Raw genomic sequence first — 22,558 nt, 5'->3', positions numbered from 1 at the left:
TAAGTACATATTTGGCTGGAATTGTCTTCGCCATTTGGTAGCAACATAAATAGTTCATTGGGAATTAGTTCCTTTGTTCTCCCATTAGTGGAATTACTAAGGATGTTAAGTATTAATAATCATTAGCATTAAAATAAATATGTGGCTATTTATTAGGTTGCTTCGTATGGAATCTCTTTTTTGGAAAGCAATTTTATAAGTTCACAAACAGAAATTGTTCTATTCAAAATATATTTATCTGCCCTTGATTATTAACTTACTTAGAAATATATTTCTACTCAAAGTAAATAAATTAGAAAATATTCTTTGTACTTGAAGTATTACTATAGTCTTTAAATCTCAACAATAATTTGTATTAGATTGAAATCTTAGATGTTTCTTTGATAATTTCACAGGTAATAAATATTGTAATGTATTATGTTTAAATGGCCACAAATACAAAATTTCTGTAACAAATGCTGTCCGAATCATATTTTATGAAATCGCAAAAAGTTTGGAAATTAAGGTAAATTTTATTGTATAACGCACTTTTTACAATGATTTTCAGCTCTTACAAAAAATATTCGTAAAAAGGTTTCTAGATTAATGTAATTAGAGGGAATTGATTTTCATCTCAACTACTATGACCGCTGCAAAATTTCCAGTATATTTTATTAGAATTGAAAAACTTCACTTTGAATAACGGCCTGGAAAAAGCTTGGTGCCCTAACGGGTTAAACAACTTAGGCAGGTTCAAATCCTGGTGATGATTGAGTGTTATTTACTCATATTTCCTCTTTTCTTAAATAATTTTTTGCGATAACTTTAGAATTTATTTTAAAAAAGTACTGACATTCCAAGGGCCAAATTTAACAGGCAAGAATTCCTAATGCGAAACACTCGGGTTTTTCATGCAAATATGCTTATTAATCTACGTAATCCCCTTTTTAGTTGAAGAAGACTTAATCCTGGTATAAAATTTGCAGAAACCATACTCCTTATTTCATTTTTGCTCTTTATACTGTTTTGTAATATAATTTTTCAACATTTCATGCTTTAATTGTTAAGTGTTAGTGAACTAAATAAATTTAAGAGCACAAAAAATAGCACTGAATATTTTGATATAGAATCAAATATTGAAAGCAGATAAAATCCATGCACGTAAAATATTGCTAGGAAACAGATAAAACGTACCCGCTGTTGTTTTTGGCCGTGAAAAAATAAAGGTAAAGGTATCACTGTTTCGAGGTAAATAGCAAGATGGTGGCATGTGATAAATGTTACACAATGGTTGCCTATACTACACAGACATTGAACTGACAGCGGGTAAAAACTTCAGGTTTCTGAAGAAGATAGACCCCATTCCATTACAATGAAAACTCATTGCATTAGTGATAGACCACTTGCCTTCCGATAACTTGACGCAGGTTCGAATTACAGTGTTGGGATGTTGAAACGAGTTCTGTTAATGGCTCACACCGACAACAGTGTTGACATAAAATATACACAGGGGTAGATGAATCATACATTAGAATCATCTTGTCCGAGGGCTAACCGTGAGAAGCTTTCGTGGTTTTTTATCTCCTCGTGACGCACATGAGAGTCAGTTGCTTTATCCTAATGCTTGATCCAGGAATTCTCTTGTTTCATGAATTGGGATAAATTGCAACATTGTGGCAACTTAATTGGGTCATTTGTTTAAAGCCGGTTTTTAAAATAATATTTAAAAAAAACTTACCGCTTTAATCATTGAGTCATCGTGACTTAAAATATTGTGGTTTACATTTAAGGAAATAAATAAATGAAATTCTTTGAATGTTATATTGTTTATTCTTAATTTGCTTATTCTTTGAGGAGTGAAAAGCGTTTAAAGCACTCTAAAATAAACAAAACACTATTTGTCGTAATTTCTCTTTTCTGATAGAAAATAAATGTACTTTCGATGTTGTTTAAAAAGCATCATATTTTTATTAAAGCATCTCTGATTTCTTTAATAACATAATATTCTAAAACAAAATAATCAATCTTTCTTTAAAAAGAAAGGTATTTTTTTAAATAAATTCTAAATCAAATCTTAATCTTCTGTAATGGGTCGTCATTTTACCTCGTTTTAAATATCTTAATAAAATATAAAATATTTTTATTCCATTACTTAAAAATTTTCTTCTTCTTCTTTTTTAGTGTTATAAAAGGCTATTCTATATAAGATTGCTCATTACTTTATTTTTCGATAAAGTGTAACTTAAAACTCAATAATAAACCTGACTTCCGCAATATAAAAAAAATTTGTTCCCAGAGTTCAATTTCTTAAAAAAAATTTCGAAAAAGTTAAATGACTATTTTCTTAGAAACATATTTTATAAACCGTCCCCTGATCTTCTCTAATGATTCATAAGTCGTCGTCTTCTAGATGGCGCTATTTGTTCTCTTCTGTCAAAACTTCCTCAGCATCGAAATTGCCCTGTTCATTTTTCTTGCTTTTTCTGTCTTTTTCTAGCGGCTTGTCACTTTACAAAATATCGCAATTTATTAAAGTAGAAGAAAATTATTAAGAAACCAGAGACAACATTCTTATTTGAATGTCACCCTCAGATATCGTTATTTTTAATGATTAGAACGTTTTCAAAATTATTCTTTTCTAGCTAATTTTATTCAGTTTAGTTGTGAAACTAAACAAACTGGTAATTTAATGCTAGAATAAATAAATAATCGAAGTATGAGTCATTTGGAAATGACATTTAACATATATAAAAGAACTACTCAAATGAATCTTTAAATTGCTTCATGTAATGCTTTGTTATAATTTAATGGTGATTTACTAGGATAATGCATAAATATATTGATCAGGGGGAAAAATTATGGAAAACAGTCACAAAGATTTATGATTTTCTTTATTGAGCGAAGAACAACAAAAAAAAATAAAACATGTGCTCGAATTATATGCAAAATGAATTACTTTTTAGCAGTAGTCTGTCTTAATTAGTCATATTCAAAAAAAAAATTATGACAGACAGAATCTGATGCTTACATTTAAAATTTAAAAATTGTCTTTCATAATTAAGGGACGAGACTCTGTGAGATCACGTACACATGCGTTCTACTTATAACTTCAGAACCATTTGAGCTAATGCTCTAATATTTGGACAGTGAGTGAAAGTGGTAGTTATTGTCCTCGTTCCTGAAAATTGTAGAAACATTTCAATTATATCGATCCAGCGAAACATTTATTTTTTATTTCCAATGGCAGGGAATACAAACAATAACACAGAGGAACAATAAAAATAGAAAATAATAAAAGGCCGAAGTCATCTTCCCGAAAGCTCTCTCCCACGCCAATATCTTGCGGTCTCCGAGTCAAGTCCGTGGAGCCTCTTACAACAATGGAGGTGCTCTCTATTCATTGGTGCTCCAGAACCACACAGTTGGCACTGAGGGTGGTCATAAATACCTATACGATACAGGTGTTTTCCTAGACAATCATGACCTGTTAAAAGTCTAAAGGTGGCTACTGCATCTCGTCGAGGCTTACCTGGTACTGCCTTAATATCCGTCTCCCTCCAGTTCTTATTCCTTATGCTTTCTCGTAGGTCAGCAAGGGCATTCATTTTCATTATGTTTTTTATGTGTAGTTTCATGGAATGGTATGACAATCCAGAGAAACTTGGCTGAAGGATTTGTGTTCCCTTGCGAGCAGGAAAGTCAGCTTGCTCGTTACCATAGATGTTACAATGGCTGGGAATCCACTGGATGACTACTCTTTTGTTTATTAGTGCCAAAAGTTTGATAAGTCTCCGACACTGAAGCACTTCATCCGACAAAGCGTCTCCCTGCGAGCCGATTGCCTGGATTGCAGCCTGGGAATCTGACAGTAATACAACTTTTCCAAATTTTGAATGGATGGCCAGCACCAGAGAAACATTAACAAATGGAATTTTATCATCTGATTAGAGCTAGCACCAAATATAGAAATAAAACTGCAAATGATTTTAAAGTTAGAGTCCGTGAAATGTTCTTGCTTATATCTCTCATTGAGCAACAAATGAGTTTATTGCACGTTTAATATGTTGCAAGAATGTTTGACATGTTTAGATATATTGTAAAAATGAGTGAGGGAAATGTTCGTGCATCCCAAATTTATAATTGCATACACAATGCAAAATAATGTTAGATTCGTATTATTTATCGAATATACTATTAATGAAATATTAATATTTACTGTGAAAGTATTGAAGGATTATAAAAAAATATTACAGTAAAAATTAGTATATAAAACTTAGCAGTAAACAGGATTTGACAGTAAAATGGATTTTATGAACATTGTACTCAGAGTGCCAGTACTTTTGTACGGTAATTTGATCCGTGATTTTTTATAGTGTAGGAAACTATGATAGTAAATTTCTTTTTCGCATCATTTGATGTTTGTAAATTAACTCAAACAAATCACGCATTTCTCTTTTAAAAGTGACATTCATAATCATGTGATGGAAGAACTTCTAGTTTCATTAATCAACGACGAGTTGCGCGACGTTAGACTGCCACGTCCGACATTGAAACTAAATCTCATTGCATATCCACACTCAAGAATTTCTAATAAACCTCGGAACGATGTCGGTTTTGTGATAAATGACTCATAGAAAGACAATTTGCAATGCTAATTACTGACCTGACATTTTATAATAGACAGTGTTAGAACGGAATCACGTTGTTTTAAGATACGTTAGAATTAAACGCTTCCGCCATGGTGGCTGACTTATTACTTAAGCTCTGTAATTAGCTTCTCGAACAGAGTTTGATGATTACTTGTTTCCAATATATCTTTAAAATAATTAAATTTCAGTGTATAAATTTTTATCTTTTATTTACGAAGTGTAATGAAGTAATGTGAATAATTGATTTTATTCGACAAAAGTTAACCATTTCTTAGAAATATCTCTTTGGTGAACATGTTATTAAGGAAAAGGCTAGAATATGTAAGGTGAGTTGAATTTAAATTGAAAAAATAATAATAAATTGTCAAAAAATTCATTTGGTACTTTGAACTATTTTTAAAAAATAGTAATTAGCCAATAAACGTATTAGAATAAATCATTCGGCAATCAGGCACAAACTAAAAGGCAGAATTAAAAAAATAATTGCATAATTCCATTTTTCAAATTTTCTTTTGCGTTTAATCAGTATCTTAGTTTCTCCGTTGTTTTAGAATGGAATAAAGAATTTTTATAACTCTAAAACTATTTTTGCTTGCATTCTGAAATTCGAACATCCACTAAAAGGTGCAATTTCAGCCTCTGATCCAAAAAATCAGTTCATCCGGGAGAAATGCTTGATTTTTTGCATTTCTTATTAAATATTCTGTTTAGGGCAGTATTACACTTGTTAATGTTAAAATATTTAGAGCCTGAGTGATCAATGTAGATAGCATGTGAATGCTATGCTATCGAATTAGTATTCCGAAAATTATCTGAAACCACGTGCTTGTTTTTTTTATAGTTGTGCCTTTTAAGCATAATTCAAAAAAGTAAATCCACAAACAAGATACAATAAAATGAAACATTTCAACCATGAGAGCTGACGCAATGTGATCAGATTCTTGAGGAAAAGAGATTGATAACTACCTGTATCCAATATATCTTTAAAAATATTTAAAATTTATTGTATAAATTTTAGTTCTTTTAATTTTTATGCTTTGAATTACAAATTGTAATGAACTTATATAAATAATTTGGTTCATTCGACAAAAGTAAACCCTTTTTTAAAAGCATCTGTTCGGTAAGCGTTTTTTTTTTCAAATTAAATACTAAAAAAAATTATATGCCTGGTAAATTGAATTAAAGTTAAAAACAGACATAAGTTGAAAAATGGAAATTTTATTTGGTACTCTATAGTTTATTAAACTAAGCAAAATGGGAAGTGTGTAACGACGGGACGGAACTAATATATATATGGGTTATTCTCACGAAAACTGTCATTTTTCAGTTCATAAAATCCCAAAAAAGTAAAGTGAATAAAAAGCTCTGAAACTTTTTATATTAATAGAAATATGTAATGGCATTATAAAGAAAGTATATATCCTATAAATTATACTTAATACTTAAATTAATTAATTTTTTAGTAATTAATTTGTAATTAATTAATTCATAATAATTCATAATTAATTAATTGATTTAATAAATAAATTTATTAATTTTTTAATTTATTTTTCAAATTAATTAATAAGTAAATTAATTATTTTCACTATTTAAAAGTGAGGGAATGACACTAATATTGAGGGAATGATATTTTATTTTAATACATGTTTTTATCTAGGAATTCAACCTAAAGTTTGAAAATGATAACATACTAAGTATATCTAAAATTTATTATAATTTAGTCTTATATATTCAATAGTTTTTACAGATTTGGGAAATAAAATTGGCTGGCACGATTGAACAAAATATAATTTGATAATATACTCATCTTGAATCCCTCACTTCAGCGTCATTTCCTCACTTTATACACTAGTGAGGGAATGACGAATTCAATAAAATTTAAAAATAACAGTTAGGCCAAATAAATTTCTGAAGTCAATCACATACAATTATATTCATACAAGAAAGCAACATATAATTATCCACCTTCTCGATGAAGTTGTATTTTATTTTACTCTAAAAAATGACATGAGGGAATGACAAATGTAAAAAATTTTACCTTTTTTGATTCATTCAAATTTATTCCATATCAAAGCTTCTTTAAGTTGAAGATGGAAACATACTGAAATTTTGTTCTATGATGCCAGTTGTTAACTTCTGAAGTTTTTATTAAAATATTTTTATTCTAAGAAGATTGCAGGTGATTAGAACATTGTTGTGAGGGAATGACGCGAAACACTGGGGACAAAGTTTAAAATAGTGCTATGTTAATATTTTTATCAGAAATTAAATTTAAAATTGTTTGTCGGAATTCTATATTTCTGTACTCTGAAATAAAAAACACGAATTTGTAAAAAAAAAAAAATTATTTCAGAAACAATTTTTTTCTTTTTTTAAATCAGCAGTGGGGATAAGTGAGGGAATGACATATTGGTATATTTTAATTACCTAAAATAAATAAAAAATAAAAATTGATAATTTTATTTTTATTCCTTTGTTAGCTTGCATTCTGAAGGACACTTTCCTTGAATTTTTTTTTTCGTAAGCTGTAAAACAAGCATAAAATATACTGGGGACATGAAAATGACTGTTTTTGTGAGAATGACCCATATATATATATATATATATATATATATATATATATATATATATATATATATATATATATATATATATATATATATACATATATATATATATATATATATATATATATATATATATATATATATATATATATATATATAGCAGCTTTTATCAAATAGATTATAAGTTTAATAAAATCAACGTTCTATTGGTTAATATATTAATTTATACAACTATGAAATAAATACTAACATTTTCTTTATACTTTAAAAACTCTTAACTAAAAATATGTTCAATTTTTAGGCCTGATGCTATTTCTGATATTTACAATTTTTAACATCTATCTCTGTCTAAGGGGATATAAATAAAAATAAAATAAATTTTAACAAAGATTCGTTTAATCTTATTTGGATTTTGACGATAAATATTAAAATAAAAATCATTACAGCATTTTCCTCAAAACAAATATTTATGTAATCGCATTATCTCAGACAGCATTCAAAATTGAAATTTCTAGATAATCAGCAGTCAATGTTTGGTGCAATGGCCTCTAACCATTAATTTTAAATCAGTCCTATTAGATTTGATGCTATCAAAATGCTGAATAGCTTCTCGGTATTAAGAAAAGTTTTAAGGCGGTGGCCATACAATTTAGCTAATTAAGACATTAAAGAAAACACAAATCTTTCTGAGAAGTTAATGCTAAGTAATGAACATTTCGAATCCATGGAGTTCAGTAAACTGAGTAAATGCTATTTGGTTGACAACGCTTTTAAATCAGCCATTATCAAAAGTATTCTCTAGTGATTCTATTCAATCTATTCAAATGTTTATCACCATTTATATCTTTTCGCGAATTAAGAATTACTGTATATGAAACGCATATTATTTACTATTTCATTATTTAAGATTTAGGTAAAAATGTTTTTAATATGCAGAATGTTTCCTTAGAATAATGTCAATATTTTAATTAAAAATATACCCTTTTTTCCAGTTGAAGTGATAGAAAATCTAAAATTATACCAAAAGTTAAAGATCCATGAGTGAGTATTGAAAGTTTCAAAACATGTTTGAGTGCCTGATAAGAGTTGAAAAGTGATTATTAATGATACACCCTATATACATTTGACTATAAATTTCGCTTGGATACTAATTTCAGATCTTTGTGCCTATTTTTTGACTTCAATTATAACAAAATCTTTTAAAATTATGTGTTAAAGGCAGTGATTACTAAATAAACTGAGTAAATGTTAAAAGAAACAATGTTAACAAAATATATTGATGACAATTTGAAGCAATATTAAAAATTTGAAATAATTAATGATAACGTAGATAGTGTAAAAAATTATTAAAAAAATAAAATTAAAAGTTTTGCAGGCTTAATATTAATGATTTAAAAATAATTTTTAATCAAAATTGTTTAATATTTAAGGTTTAAAGATAATCTAAGCAGAATATAAGATAATAATTAGAATACTGTAGTAATAAGCTTCAGTTCTGTTGTTTGCATGCTGTTAGAGCGAATTTGGTTTGTTATAAAGTTTAAAATATTGCAAATTAGGGAAAGTTCAAATGAAGAATTAAACGCAAAGTTATTATAATCATATCCCCGACATTTCAACGTGAACAAAACGCTTTCTATTTTGAATATAAATTTCACAAAACAAACTTATTTAAAAATGCAGCATTGACATATTGACTACAAAATAAATTTTTCCCTTGCGTCGAACTCATCTTACTATCTTCCCGAGACTTTTTAAATTTGAACAGCATTAATCTGTACTGCATTTATTACTTATCCCCTATGTAATGTTACTCTTTAAGCTTAATCCATTGCTGATCTTGCTGAAGAACGGCTTTAAACGTGCATTATAAATCCAGAAAAATTATTTGTTTTTTATTAATCCAGCATAATTTTTTAAGTGTTTCTGTGAAATTTTAATCAACCACGATAATCAATAATTTATAAAGAGTTTAGTTGAATTTTTTTATTAAACGTTTCTTGAAAAATCCTTTTTGCTAATGAAAACAGATCAAATGTACTATAAATGCAATGTACTGGCATTTTGGAGAATATTTTTGTTAATTTATTTCTAAATATATTTATTTTTAAAAGCTTATTTAACTGAATTTAAAGTTTCAATAAGTAAAAGAAATTTCGCTTTTTTGTTTCCAAAGATTTCGAAAAGAAGAAACCAAAGAAGAGAACATATATATATATATATATATATATATATATATATATATATATATATATATATATATATATATATATATATATATATATATATATATATATATATATATATATATATATATATATATATATATATATATATATATATATATATATATATATATATATATATATAATTATATATATATTTTTGTTTAAAGATATCAAATAGATTCTCTTTACCTTTAGGTATGCTAACAGAATGGAAATGGGTAGTTTATTATTACTTTAAAAACTTTATTTTCAATAATAAGGATAATTTATATAAGTATAACAATTCAAAAATTTTTTCTAATATTGTTCAATCAATTAAGCAACTTCAAAAAAATTTTGTAATTACTCACATAGACAAAGCTAACAGTAACTATGCTATATTCAGTAAAAAATTCTATGCTGAACTTTTAAATGCGGAATTAAAAAATAGTAAAAATTTTGAACTTAGTAATTTCAATAATAATATTGTCATTAAAAAAATTTTAGCTTTTTACAAGAGGTTAAAAATTAAAATTAGCAATATACAATTTCCTTACTTAATTATCAGTCCTAAATTTCATAAAATTCCAGTAAAATTTAGAACTATCACATGTGGGTCTAATACTTATTTAACTAAACCTGGCACCCTTTTCTCTAACTACTTAAATAAGATTATTAACTATATTACTAAAGAAGGTTTCTCTTGGATTGTCACTAATAATCAACCGATTTTAGATTTCATTAAACATAATAAAATTAATTCTATTGCGACTTTTGATTTCCAGGATCTTTTCAATAGCATTCCCCTTTCTAAACTAAAAGATGTCCTTTTGAATTATTACCATGATTTTAAAAATATCCTTTGTTGCGATTTTGATTATTGGGAAATTCTGATTAATCTTTGTCTTTTTAATAATTATCTTTACAATGGAAGGGATATTTTTCTTCAAATTAATGGAATACCACAGGGATCTAATTATTCATCTCTCTTAGCTAACTTATTTTTGCATTATTATGAAAAAAATTTTACTCTTAGTATTAAATTTGTTTTTAGATATATTGATGACTTAATTATCTTTAATTTCCTAGATTTTACTGTTTTATTGAGTGATATATACCCTGAGGAATTAATCTTACTTCGTAATCATGATGATAACATTAATTTCAATTTTTTGGATTTGGGTATTATGAAAGTTGAAAATATCTGCTTTGTTGATTTATACGATAAAAGAAATGATTTTAATTTTAATATTAATAAACTAGTCACTTGGAATTCTAATGTTTCTAGGAGCATCTATTTAAATACCACTTTTAATGAAATGAACAAAATTAAAAGAATATGTAGTAATATTTATTTAGCCAAAAAACAAATCGATAAACTCTTTCAAAATCTGATAAAAAACAATGGATACCCAACTAATGTAATAAAATTTTATATAAAATCATTGAATTAATCGTATATTTTGGTGGATATATTTATTAAACATTTTTTTGTTAATTTTTATGATTTTCCCATGTGCAAATCCATTTCAGGTAAATCCATTGCCAAAATTATTTCTTTGTTAATTTGTATAATTTTTCCATGTGCAAATCCATTTCGGGCAAATCCGTGGTTAGAATTATTTACTAAAAATTCCTTTACTAAATAATTTTCTTTGTTAATCTATACAGTTTTTCCATGTGCAAATCCATTACGGGCAAATCCGTGGATAAAATTGTTTGCTAAAAATTTCTTTATTAATTTATACAATTTTCCGTGTGCAAATCCATTTCGGGTAAATCCGTGGCTAAAATTATCTACTTAGGTTTTTTCTTTGTTAATTTTTCCATGTGCAAATCCATTTCGGGCAAATCCGTGTCAAAATTATCTATTGAAAGAATTTTTTCTTTGATAATTTAAATAATTTTTCTACGTGCTAATCCATATCGTGCAAATCCGCGGCTAAAATTATGTGCAAAACAGGCAATTTATGTTTCTCTTTTCTATTTTATACTTTTTCTTAAATAAACATCTATCTTCTAAAACTATTTATGATCAATTTTTAAAATTATCCAGTATAATATTACCTTGCGCACATCCATTTCGGGCCCATCCTTGGTAACTAACAAATCAAAACTCAGAATAACAAATCACTTCAACAGTGCAGTAAGAACGACACTTTAAAACCCTCTTGTTACACTCAATTTGCGCTTTTGTTTTCATATTTTGTAATCTGGCAATCTTTCTGCGAAAACATTTTTAAATCATTCTTGAAAAATATCCGTCCATGTAAGTTGAACTGATTTTGCTGCTCGCTTTATAGTCTCCCCTTTTTAATGTTTTTTCTTTTTATTTTATTATCTGTTTTTACATGTTATTTTTACTTATTTGTACTTTTTGTGATCTATTTCATTTGTTGTTATTTTTTAAAAAAATTTTTTGAGTGCTCCTCACACTATTGTATTAATTTATTTAGCTTTGGCTTTATTGATACAATATCAGAAAGCACTCTGTTTTGCGGATATAATCGTGTGGTCTGAAGAAAAGATTATATCCTTTTTTTTATTATTATTTTTAATAAACTGTTGTTTGTTATTTTTTACTTATTATTTCCCCCCCCCCTTTTTCATATGTCTATTATTTTTCTTCGTTTTATTCTTCGTTATGAACTTATATATATATATATATATATATATATATATATATATATATATATATATATGTTCTGCTGGTATTATGGTAAATAATACGGTTTTGACTTTTTTTCAGTGATAAATATGGCGTATTAATATTTTAATGGATTAGAATATAAAGAACTTTGTTTCTCTACCACTGATAAAGATTTCAACAGTAAATTATAAGTCAGATAGAGAAATGGCCATACTCAAAAAACCTTATCAAGTTTCACAAATAATTATATATTTTTTTTAAAATTTCTGCTTTAGTTGGCTGTTACTGACGAATATATTTTTCACAAAACTGAAATGTGAAAGTGTTATGTAATAAGTACCAAACATACTAATATAGGAATAAAATATTATAATGATATGTTTGGTGATGATTAAAACAGAACCAATACTAAGCAGTTTATAGCCAGTTACTTTAGAAAGAAGTGTTTTACGGTCTCTCGAAAGGGATATGTACCCGTGAAAATTATTTGATAGTGGTAAATTTTGACTAATATGGTTTGGCCACGAGTGATAGCATCATGCCAAGTGATGCTAAGTACATTTTATATTTTTTCTAATGGGATTAACTGCAAAAAACAAGTTTCACTTAATTTAATAGCGTAAAGCCACCAAAAAGGGGAAACAAATATAATTAAACAAAAAAAAAAGAAAAATATTTTTGTCTATATTAATTGAATAACTTAGTGGAAGATGCAGGTAAGAGACATTTTCAGAAAAAAAAATTGTATTCGAACTATTTTATCACCTATTTAGTAGAGGGCGGGACAAATAATTATTTGCTTTATTGTTCCTAATTTTAAAAAAAACCAAAGAACCTGAAAAAGTAAGCCTCAAAGCCTAATTTGAAATAAAAATCACGATAAATCATAATTTTAAATACTAAAAGCGTATGTGATTAGTTATGTCAAGATTTAAAAGAAGACAAAAGCAGTGATTCATTAATTCTCCTAAAAATGTCACTTACCTGGTTCTTCCTTCAAGCTCTTTAATTGCGTTGGTATATGCTTTTCATTTATGAGCATGATTTTGTAGTGTTTCTTTACTCTGATTTATTGATTCATTACTTATTTTTTATTCACCCCGAGCGAGGAACGGGTATTCAGCTAGTTTAATAAAAATTTTAATTTTTTAGGCATCAAACTGAAATAAAAATTTGTTTTACTTAATCAACTCAGAAGATTTTGATAGGCATTTAAGAAGTTTCTAAACCTATAAGTTGTATATGAAAATGACCCAACGCTTAATTATTCAAAGTAAGTGTTGGTGGAAAAATGTTAATATGAAATAGCAATTTTCGTAAGCATTGTTTTTCTTCTTTTATACTTCCAACTTTAAATAGTAACAACAATCTAAATATATTTTAGCTAAAATTTCAAATCGTAATAAAAAAATTTCCTACACAATACAAAATCAACAAGGTGCTATAGGTGATAAATTGTGTTTTTATTGCAAAACGTTATTCATAGGAAAAAACAAGAATAAAAACTTTAGAAGTGTGTATTTGATTTCCTAAAGTTTTTTTTATTAACTTAGAGCATATAAATAGTTAAAGGCAAAATGGAGAAAAAATTACTTAAATCACAAAAAATATAATTAATTATACGATAGTAAGCTGACCAGCTTTCTTCTAAAACAACAAATGAAATGGAAGTAAAATTTCTACCGATCTTTGAAAACTCACTGCTTCACCTTTTCAATTAAATATTCTTAGAACAGAAATCTTTCTCAGAGAACGCCAACGAAATCTATTTTTTATAAATATGTAGAAAAGTAAATTTTTAGAATGTTCCTTTAGAAATTTCGCTACAAGTTTTGTAGTTTTAAAGGGACGATAGTCGGTTTATTGCTAGGAGAGTTACTTCATTATATCAACTATACAGTTTCTATAACTAACTATACTTCTAACTATATTTCCACGCTACTTCTCTTCTATAACTAACTTTTGCTAGAAAAAAAATGACCTAATTATTTGAAATTGTCATTGCAGCTAGAACATTTTAACAAAACTTTTTTTAAACGAAAAATGAATACAAATGCATTATTCGTTTTCTTTATTAAAAATACGTTCATTAAAATACATTTATTATTTCTTTATTAAAAATACATTCATTTTCATTATTGAAAATACATACATCAATCTACAAAATAAATAGTTTCAGTTTTTTATAATAAAGTTTCCTTAAAGACTAAAATACATTGAAAAGATTTTGGCATATAGTTGCCACAATTTTTGGTGCTTATGTAAACTAACGACATTTTTAAGTACAGAACAATAGTTATACTCGCAATAAATTATTAAAAAAATGAAAAAAATTTCAGTTGTATGAAAAGATTAGTTCAAAGATATTACGAAAAATGTTCTTGTATTTTTAAACAAAATGTTTCTACAATGAAGCCATAAGTGATTCTAATGTACCTCAAAATTAATTTTGCTTGTAAAAAAACAATGATTTATTACTTGATTAAAACTTTCATTCACTTAATTATTAATTTATTATTAATTTCATTCACTTTCATTCAAAAATATATAATTTTGAAGTGAATGAAGTTTTTAACGGAGTAATGTTTTACCGCCTTAGTTTCTGCGTAATATTTCTTTAAAACAATGAATCAATAGAATTGTAATAGTGAATAGGTGAATAAAAAGGAGGCTGAATGCATTGGGAATTAAAATAGTTTACACCAACACTAGAAATGGTGGTAACTGCTTAGGTATAATTACATTTGTAATCACACGTGTATTACAAATTGTTTTTTACAAGTGTAAATTTTTTTTTATTGAAGGACATTTAGGAATAAGAGAAAAACACACTTCATGTAAGTACATCTTTAATCTTTAGGGGAAAATTACATTACATAAAAAGCGCGTGTTTTGCTTTTGACCAAATTATCGTAAGCGAATTTAAATTGATTATAATATCCAATTTTCATGTCCTTGAATTAAAAAAAATCGTTCCATTAATTGTGCATGTGTAACTAGACATTTTTGAAATACATGCTTAAAATCATAATAATTGCTACAAATGAACCAATATTCAAATTTTAAGTCAAAATCTCCATGAAAAACACTTCAACAACAGAAATTAAGATTACATAAACATAAATCTTTTTCCCATTGTAATACATTAAATTCGCAAGTCCATCAACAAATAGCTTAATTTAAATTTATACCCCAATAGCTTTTTCTTCTAAAACATTACAAAATCCAAATACATGAAGACATAAATCGCGCTTTTATTGCAAAACATTTGCTCATAAGCTGAAACACACGGTAGATAAATATCTAACTACCCTCAGGAGATAAATTTACTTGCATCACAAAAAAGACAATTGCGCGTTTTGTCTGATAGACTTAAGTTTTCCTCTTTGATCAATATATCGTAAGAGAAATCCAATTTTATCACCCAATCCAATTTTGTTGATTGCTTTTCATTTGTTCTTTCCATCTACTAAACAGTCAAGTTCTTCTTGTAAAAGTAATCTTATAAGCAAAGTGATACTAATCAGTATTTACTTCTTTATCATCTTTTCCAGCTTTTAGTAATTTATTCTCAGTAAATCTTCACAAATTGAATTAAAGAGCGTCAAAAAATAAGTAAATTCTTAATTGGGATTATGCGTGGAAACTGCTTATTCGAAATTAATACACTGAGGGAAGTTTTTTTAATAATGTATTCAAATTTTTCGATATTTTTTACCGATTATCATAAATATTAAAATAATCTAATAATTATAAATGTCATGTTCCTACTGAATTTAAATATTTTATATTATTCCATACACTCATTGTAATGAAAAACACGTTTAATCATATGAATGTTATTTAGTATTAATTTTGCATAACATACATTAGTGGACCAGAGAAATCAAATTTTAAAAACATCGTTTTATTAAAATTAAACTTCTAAGAAACTATTCAACCGATTTAGCTCAAATTTTGAATTTTTGCCATGTAAAAAGTACATACTTGAAGATGACGTAAAAATTATGTACCTTACTACTGAAAATGTTTTCGACCATTCTTAATTGAAATCAAAGTAAATATTAACTAAAAATTTTTTTTCACTTGAAATTATCAGAGGAAAAACGAATTTCTTTATTAAGTGCTGAAGTCTTTCAATTCTCTTAAAAAGTTCTAGAGATGCGGTGAAATACGCAAAAGTAAAATTAACATCAAGGGATCAAAGTTTTGGATCGCTCTAATGACCAAACTATGGGGACCACATTTTCCAGATTACGGCTGCACCATAGATTTTGGGTGACAGAAATCCAGCTCCATTGAAAAAATGGTAAGTTTATTTAGAAAAAGTACTTTTTTGTGTCTGATTTCGTAACTCAAAATATCTTCTGCACTAATTAATTTACATAATTAAGATCACCCTCTTGAACCCTTACGAATGAGTCCTAGAATGTGAAGATCCGATCACTAGATTATAAGTCATTCAGGGTAGCCCATTTTTTTGGCACACAAAGGCTGTACTTCTAATTTTAACACCAATCAAATTTTATCAGTAAGTAATTTAAGTTTGGTGCTTATTTGGGTAGTTTTTATCGATTCATTTAACTTCCTAACTGATATAAAAATATCATGCTAAATAAGAAAGATAATAAAAGACAAATTTATCCAAAAATGTTATTAATAATTTTCTATGACTTTGCGTTTTATTGATGTCTTTGCATGCAACAAAGCATATTATTAAATCTTATGCTATATATGTGAGGAAGGATTAAATCTTATGCTATATATGTACAAAATAATCAATTTTTTTCTTTTTTAGAATTTCTGTAAAAACCACATAGAAATTAAACTGATTAAAAAATAATGAATTTGAAAGATTAAACATCAATTTTTTCCCTATTTTCAATAGTAGCCTTTAAAATAACAACTAAATAGGAACTCACTAAATAGGAATACATAATTTTAAAAAAAAATTAAAAATTATAGTTCAATATCTATTTTGAAGTAAAAGTTGATAAAGTTGTTACCTGTTGTTCCAAAATAAAAGCCTCGTAAATTGGAAATAAAGAGATTATTCTTGCATAATAATGTATACATTATTTTAAATTGTTTACATCTACATAGAAATAAATTTGAATAACTTAAATTTAGCACACCCATATAGTTTTATTGATATGTGATTCTGCCTTTAATTTCTTCTGGCTAAATAAATAATTAAATGCACCCACAAATCTCTCATGAATACAGCTTTTGCTTGAAACTAATTCCACAAGCACAATTAATTCAAATCAGGTATTTAATTCCCTCCTTAAATACAGAATAGACTAGACAAAAGTGATCCTAAAACAGTTCGCTAAGAAATTAAAATATTCTTTCCACCATTCAAAAGACAGGAACAGATTCAATCCCCCTGAAGTATAACTAATGATTGCACCCTATACCCTTTAAAGGTAAGAGAAACGACGAAATTTAAATCTTTGTAGTGGTAACCCGTGGAAATGGCAACAATATCCCTTAAGGGTAATTGTGAAGGAGGTTAGACCGTCCCAGGAGATGGCATTAGTCATAGCAAATTATCATAGTCATATTTCCTCTGTTATTATAGATGTGAATTACTCGCATTTAATTATTGGTATCCAATTTTGGAAGACTCTCGTGGGTAAGATGCTCGAAACAAACGTCGTTTGCTTTATTTTGATAGATCCAGAGAGCATAGTTCGTGTTTAAAAGATAAAGAGCTAGTTAAATGTCACAATATTTAAATTCTGTTACAATTTATCTGTTTTTCTTTTCTTTGCTGGCTGCTAAGCAATTTATGTTATTTTTCTAAATGTTAATAAATACGAAAAATTTATAAATTGCTATTTATTACTTTTAACTTTGCATTTAATTATACTTTTGTTGTAAATTACTGCGTTGCAATCATTAAATTATTTACATTAAATTTAGAAATGTCTTATAATGGAAATAAAATAAAATATGCTAGCTTTATTATAAATCATTGGATAAATCGAGTTTCACGAATGCCCAACTATTAAAATGCCACAATATTTACATTCAAATGCAGTGTATATGTAGGAGTTTTGTTTTCTGTTAAATTGCTGTTAATTGTTTTAAATTATTACCGTTAATTACAATTTTGTAGTAAATTACTGAGTTATAACCATCTAATTAATTGTATCAAATTTAGAAAACTCCCATGGGAAAAATAGAATTAAGTATGATAGCTTTATTATGACGGATTTGAGGAGTAAAAGTCATGGAGAGTAAGGGTCATTAAGATTTGAAAAATTAGTTTAATCTCACAATAATTAAATTTATGACATTGTACAAGCTGATTTGTCTGCTAATATTGATTATTGTTATCAGCATACAATATTTCTCAAAGTCTCTGCAAATCATACGAAATTAGTAAAATATTAATTTTGCTTATTTTAAATGCTTTTAATGATAAAAATTTATTATTTAAGTTAAATTTTGCATTGAATGTCATGTATTAAACTTTTAATGTCAGATTTTTAAACTATTGCGAGATAAATCCTGAAAATAAAAGTCTTTGCTTTATTAGAAAGTAAAATAACTTGCAGGAAATTAAAAAGAACTAGCTTATTTGACAATGCCACAATGAAATCTATTGCTATGTGCATGTTGAACGTATATCTTTTCATACTCGTACATTGTAGACAGTATACGAGAAAGCTAAAATTTTAAATATTTATAAAGCATGCAAAATCAAAAAGAATTATTGTATTCATTCGAAGAGCGTTGCACTTGATTCAAATATTGCAGAGAACCACTTCCATCTAATAACTTTTTTCAGTCGAGGGAAATACTAGAAATAAGCATCATTGTTTTAGATAAATTTAGAGTTTACTGGTCGAGTATGGAAGATAAATAGAGAAATGATGACAGCTATTGTTTTGAACACACTGCAGATATGTCTGTTTATGAATAATATTGTGAGAAATAAAAGTTTTAAATGGTTTCTTAAGTTAAAGTTTTAAAAGTTTTATTGTTTTTAATATTCCTTTTGATAATTATTGCATTTTCGAAAAGCTATTTTTTTTTCTTTTTCGATAATTAAAATAAAATATAAACATAATTATAGTGAAAATAATCCTTAAAAATTGAGCAAAGGAATCTCAAGTATGATCAAGTATGATGAATCTCAAGATCTGAATCTTGTTTGATCTAGCAGGAATTAAGAAATTTTTGCACCTTAAGAAAGTACTACTGATTCAAAAAATATTGACCATTCGAATATGCGTTATATATTATACTAATCCTAAGTATAATATATGTTACATATTATACTAATCCTGGAAATAAGTGCTATGATATTTAATTCTGAAATACCTGCCCTATGATAAATTTGAATCCATCTCGTAAAAAAAAAGGAAAAAAAATCAACACACTCCATAAATTTTTTTCTATATTTTATCTGAATTCTTACATCGAAATATAAATAGTCCTATAAAATACATAATGATAATAATGTTCTTTAAAGCTTCCCTTCGATACTTTTTGAAGAATAATAAATTAAGAAGAGGCAATTATGCAAAATATCATCCATTCGTATAATATAATATAGGCTTAAAAAATTATTATATTGTTTTAAGTTTATTTCGGTATTTATTAAAGCTGACATCATTATAATTATTAGAAAATTATGTTTACACTAAAAGTGAAAAATTTAAAATAACTCATCAAAATTCTTTAAAATTTCTTAAAGCTAACATTAAATGCATTTTTTTTATCCCACTTTAAATTTATACTGTAACTTTATTAAGGAATAAACATATTACATGAATGATACTAATAAAGTTAAAAACTTTTAAGTTCGAAAATTATTTAATAGTATAATTTCACATTGAGTCCTTGAGTCATTCTTTAATATTGAAAGAAAATAAAAGAGGCATACAATGTTTTTTTAAATTCTTTTGAACTTAAAAAATTAACAGTTAAACAAAAAAGATTTGATAAGTCTTAAATGTATTAAGATATCTAAGAACATACTATTTTACAAAAGTTAAATAAATACATGATAGAGATTTTTTAATATAAATATCAAAAAGAAAAGAAAATACATTTTCCAACTTTTAAATATATTTGCAAAATCAGAGCCATTATTATATCAGGCAAGCAGGCTATTGTCAACAGAATACATAAATTACTACGAACAAAGATTTCAATAAAATTTAAGCATTTGAATCTTTCAGACAGGTTTTTCTATGATTTAAAGTAGTTATCCATGTTTTTGCACAAATTATTTTCTAATATGTTTTTTTCCAATACAAAGTTTATTTCCAGATAAATCTCTACATTCAATGCGTCTACAAGTCTAAGTATTCAAAATAGTTTTATTAATTAATTATTTAATAAAAATTCTCTGTCTATTTGTGTAAATCTGAAGTGATTATAAAAAGAAATTTGCAAATTTTCGTGCAAATGTTTTCATTGAAAGTTCTGTTCTAGGAATGAAAACTTTTTCATATCGAAACAAATGTTAAATTTTCAAATCCATTTGTGTTATGAGTTGATCGATATAAAAGAGTTTCAAATGTTTGTAACACGTGAAATCTGACTTAAAGGTATGAGTAGAATTGCAAGTGAATTATTTTAACAGAATATAAAAAGAAACAGCTACATTTTGTAATATAATTAATCTTATTTAGTTTCGTAATCGCTGTTAAAAATTCTGTCACTGATAAAAAATTAATTATTACTGTGCAAAAATAAAAATTATAGTAGTGTTTAAATTTTACCAGAAATTTACGTTTACATGCCTAATAATTATTTAACATTCAAAATTACCCACAAAAATAATAATTATATTTTTATTATAATTGTTTCTATAATTAATGCTTTTTTAAGAACGAAGAATTGTTTTTCATTTTTCAGGAAAAACAATCATACTTGCGTGTTTTGAAGTCCATTTTTGAAAAAAAAAGTTGTTCTCTGCAAAATGAAAAATATAATTAAAATACTAAAAATATTTTAAAAATGATCGAAGTTGGAGACAATAAAAAAGATAGCTCATATAACATATTTTAATTAGTTTTATTTAGATTCTCAGTTATTATTTGCTATCTATCACAGAGTCACTCGGGAGGAATAGCAGGAAAGAAAAGTTAATGAGGTTTGCGAAAGCTATAAATATTGCTGATGAACGTTTTTCATTTCTCTGGAGAAAGCTCAGAACAGTAATGAGAAGAAGAACAAGTAAACTACATTTTGTTGGGGGTTAGATAAGAAATCTCATCAAGGACTTTTACTTTACGAGGACAATATCGACGACGTTAAAGGGACAATTACGTGTCTTATATGGTAACCAATATAACAGAGGAACATATTAAACCATTTCTTTTACCATAGCAAAAAGCTACTCCAAGGGAAATAACTATACTCCAATTTTGAGAATGACATCTCTTAATGACGCGCTTTTCCTTCAGAAATTGCTATGCGTTTAATGTTAAAAGTATAACAAAACATAGTTTTTGCAAACTGCGTTATTATGTTGAGCAATACAATCGACGTTTTTTTTTTTTTTAATTTCAAACAAGGCACAATTTTAAAACACAGGGAAGAAGCAAGAGTACTTTAAACAAGTTTTGACAACATCTCCATTTTTCAAGTAATGATATCCTTAGGAGTTTTATACTAAGAAAATTCACCTCAAGACACTGGTGAGTTAGGATTTATTTATATTATCTGTAGTATTTCTTCTTTTTATTATGCCAAAAAAATCAACGCAGAAAGTAATGATAATTACTTCATAAATAATAGAATAGAAAAACATCAATAATTGATGCAATCTAACACCAGGTAAATAGTTTTTAGAGTAATCAATGAATGACGATAATTCTTAGCGTCATCAACTTAGAGTCATGTTAATACACTAAGTGCACATACTACGAATATCTATACTACTTTTGGCGCTAAGTAAATGTCCCCAATATTTAGTCCAGTAATATTTAAAGTAATGTATTTCTAAACAAAACGATATTTATGTTTCGAATTAATTTGCCAAATAGATAAGGTTCATTTTTTAAGGCAGTTTTTAATTAATAGTTGACTCGCTATGAAATCGTTCGAGGGATCATATACCGTGGGTCATAACAACTGTTGTCTTTCGTTTCCCCAATTTCCATTTTTATTATTTTTTATGTTTTATCATTTTGAGGATTTAATTTGTTTTTGGCTATTGCGATATAAAACTTTGCGATTAAAATAGGGATTTGAAATCTTATGTTTGTGTGAAAAAACAAACGAAAAATAAGAAATAATCTTTGTTAGTTATAAATATAATTAAAATTTGTGCAAAATATAAGACACTTAGAAATTCTAATTATTTATGCACATCAATAGAATAATTTTTTATAATATATAAAATATATGAAGTAGTTTTAATAAACATTACGTAAAAGGAATAACTGCTAATTTAATATAATCAATTTAAAATATTTCTCATATTTAAATTTTTTTTTAAAAATTTTTTCTCAGTTCTGTATTGAAATATGTAATTAT

At 26.5% G+C, this 22,558-nt stretch overlaps 1 protein-coding gene across 1 annotated transcript; it reads right to left on the bottom strand.

The window, feature by feature from the left end:
- Positions 1 to 3,284: 3,284 nt before the first annotated feature.
- On the bottom strand, positions 3,285 to 13,094 carry LOC122270002 (uncharacterized). Its single transcript, XM_043045632.1, has 2 exons — positions 13,037 to 13,094; positions 3,285 to 3,919 (listed from the first exon to the last, which is right to left on the bottom strand). The coding sequence occupies exons 1-2, from the start codon at positions 13,092 to 13,094 to the stop codon at positions 3,285 to 3,287; spliced, it is 693 nt and encodes a 230-aa protein (XP_042901566.1).
- Positions 13,095 to 22,558: the final 9,464 nt, after the last annotated feature.

The sequence above is a fragment of the Parasteatoda tepidariorum genome, chromosome 10 (genome assembly GCF_982258835.1).
Source record: "Parasteatoda tepidariorum strain Cologne lab strain chromosome 10, Ptep-v5.0, whole genome shotgun sequence".
Classification (NCBI taxonomy): domain Eukaryota; kingdom Metazoa; phylum Arthropoda; class Arachnida; order Araneae; family Theridiidae; genus Parasteatoda; species Parasteatoda tepidariorum.
The sequence above is the reverse complement of the archived record's forward strand: the minus strand, read 5'-3'. Positions and strand labels throughout refer to the sequence as shown.